This window comes from Colobus angolensis, unplaced genomic scaffold (assembly GCF_000951035.1).
Source record: "Colobus angolensis palliatus isolate OR3802 unplaced genomic scaffold, Cang.pa_1.0 Scaffold17, whole genome shotgun sequence".
Classification (NCBI taxonomy): Eukaryota; Metazoa; Chordata; class Mammalia; order Primates; family Cercopithecidae; genus Colobus; species Colobus angolensis.
In genome coordinates, this window is record NW_012114821.1 from 777,957 (window position 1) to 780,479 (window position 2,523).

The window sequence follows — 2,523 nt, forward strand, 5'->3', positions numbered from 1 at the left end:
CCAGGGGCGGCACTGCGGGCTGGGAAGCCGGGACCAGAGGAGGGAAGGAAGGAAGAGGAGAGGAGAGGAGAGGAGGAAGGAAGGATTGAAGGAAGGAAGGAAGGAAGGATTGAAGGAAGGAGGAAGAAGAGGGATCCGAAGGGGCAACGGCGGAGACGCAGGGCAGCAAGGAGAGAGGACACCACTCGCGCGGCAGCATCCAAAGGCCAGAGTGGGGACCCGCGCTGCCTCCGCCGCTCCTCGGATGGTGACGGGGCCCTGCCGCCGCAGCCCCCCCAAGCCCCGGCTCCGCAGGCCCACAGCGCCGGAGCCCCGCAGGAATCATGCCCAGGTCCTTCCTGGTCAAGAAGGTCAAACTTGACGCGTTCTCTTCGGCCGACCTGGAGAGCGCCTACGGACGCGCCCGCAGCGACCTCGGCGCGCCACTGCACGATAAAGGTGAGCGCTGGTCTGAGACCCGGGCGCGGGGCCTGGGGCTTTGCTGGAAGCGGTGAAGGACCAGAGTGTGGGGGCGGAGGGCAGGGCCCGGGGAAACAGACTGAAGGGAACCAGAAAGGGCAAGAGTCTGTGGCTGGAGCCTGGACAGTAGAGGGGAGGAAAGGGAAAGCAGAGGCCAAGGCTGGCAGGGAGAGTGTCGACGCTGGACAGAGGGTGGGGAAGAGGGGGAACTGAGGTACTCGAACGCACACATGGACCCACACCCTGACCCATGCTGGGACAGACAGAGCCGCATGGACACTGCCATAACGGGACCCAGCCATGCCGGCACACACAGACCTACACTCAAAGACCAGGGCCGCCTTGCCACCCTCTCCTCTTCCTTGGCTGCACCAGGACACCTACTAGGGTTAGCTGGGGAATGCAGGGAGCTCCAGGGAGTAGGCAGGGGGTCCAACTGGGCCGCCCACCTGTCAGAGCAGAAGGACCAGCAGAGGCAGCAGCAGTCTCTTCCCTGAAGCCTGGGTCAGGGAGAGGAAGCAGGGAGGAGGCTGTGAGCAAGGGAGCCCAAGGTGTGGGAGGCAGGGGGAGGCTCTTTGTGTAAGGGTGCCCAAGTTCAAGGACAACTGTCAGCATGCAAGAGAGGGGTCGGGAGTGCCAGCAGCGTGGGGTGGCAGAGCAAGTGTGACCTGCAGGAGTGTGAGCCTGTGTGGGTCCATGTGACTGTGTGTGGCCATGTGACCGTGTGCGCTTGTGTGTGACCCTGTGTGTGTGTGTGCTCGCCTGTGTGCCACTACATGGGACCATGTGACTCCAAGGCCGTTGTGCACCATGTGACTGAGAGTGTGTCCGGGGTGACTGCATGTGTGACCCTGCGTGAGTGAGAAGGTGGTGAGTTCGGCATATCAGTGTGCAGCCCACCCTGTGATGGCACACGAGGGCTGATGATGCTGGGAGACTGGGTGTAGCCCTGAAGGAGCCAGAGCATCGCGAGGGGCGTGCATTTGTGACTTTGAGGTTATGAGATCCATCTTGTGCCTGGGGAGCAACTGCAGCTACCGGTATAAGTGAGCTGCCCTCCTCCAGTTCGTCCCTGTGAAGGTGGACGCCCTGGCCCTCTCTGCACCATTCAGGGGCTTGGGAAGGCCCTGAAAGGGGTTAGGGTGTGAGCGGGAGAGGGCAATGTTGAACAGTGGAGGACCCAAGGGTGCAGGATGGTGAGAGGGAGTTGGGGGGAGAAGCAGAGTGCATGGAGGAGCAGCAAGGGCAGGGTCAACTCCAGTGGTAGCAGGAGAGCTGAGGGAGGTGCTGGTGAGGCCGGAGGAACTGGAGGAGGGAGACGTCTTCAGGTTCCTCCAAGAACTAGACGGCCAGAGAGGGTCAACATCAAAATGGAACGCACGTTCTGCAGGCCAGGAGGAGAGCCGGCCAGGACCCCGGAGAGGCGGGACAGACGGGGTCCCTGGGCCGGCGGTCCTGGCTTTGTGCGCCGCGGGTCTGCAGTGTGTTGCATAATCAGGGAAAACTGCTGAAGTGGGGAGAACCCGAGGGGGAGGGGAGAGAGGGTGGGGGAGGAGAGAGAGGGAAGCGCCGCCCCTCCCCCCTGACCTTGAGGCTCCGTGGAAGGGGGGCAGCCGCGCCCGAAGACGCGCCTCTCTCCTCCTCTCCGCGAGGGTGGGGCGGCGGGGGCGGAGCCTGGCCCGGCCCTGTCTCATCCTCTCCTCCCCTCTCTTCCCCTCCCTGCTGTCTCCATCCTCCCTGCCCCGCGGTCCCTCGGCCCCCTCTCCTTTGTCCTCCTCCCTGTTCGCCTCCCTCCCGGACCTGGGTCTCCCGGTCCGCTTCTGCTGTCCCCCCGCGCCCCACCCCCTGTGTGTGTCCTGCCGCCGCACCATTCCCCTCCTGCTGTCCGTCCGCCTCGGCCCGCAGGGTACCTCAGCGACTACGTGGGGCCCTCGTCCGTCTACGATGGCGACGCCGAGGCTGCGCTGCTCAAAGGGCCGTCGCCGGAGCCCATGTACGCAGCAGCCGTGCGTGGAGAGCTGGGTCCGGCGGCTGCAGGGTCAGCGCCGCCACCCACCCCGCGCC

At 64.8% G+C, this 2,523-nt stretch overlaps 1 protein-coding gene across 1 annotated transcript in view; it reads left to right on the forward strand.

Annotated features, from left to right (window-relative positions):
* Window positions 1-323: 323 nt before the first annotated feature.
* Window positions 324-2,523, forward strand: part of DGAT1 (diacylglycerol O-acyltransferase 1) — a 21,504-nt gene continuing 19,304 nt past the window's right edge. Inside the window, exons 1-2 of the mRNA XM_011938205.1 lie at window positions 324-438; window positions 2,365-2,497. Of these exons, the coding sequence (XP_011793595.1) occupies window positions 324-438; window positions 2,365-2,497 (248 nt within the window). The remainder of the gene's footprint in view (window positions 439-2,364; window positions 2,498-2,523) is intronic.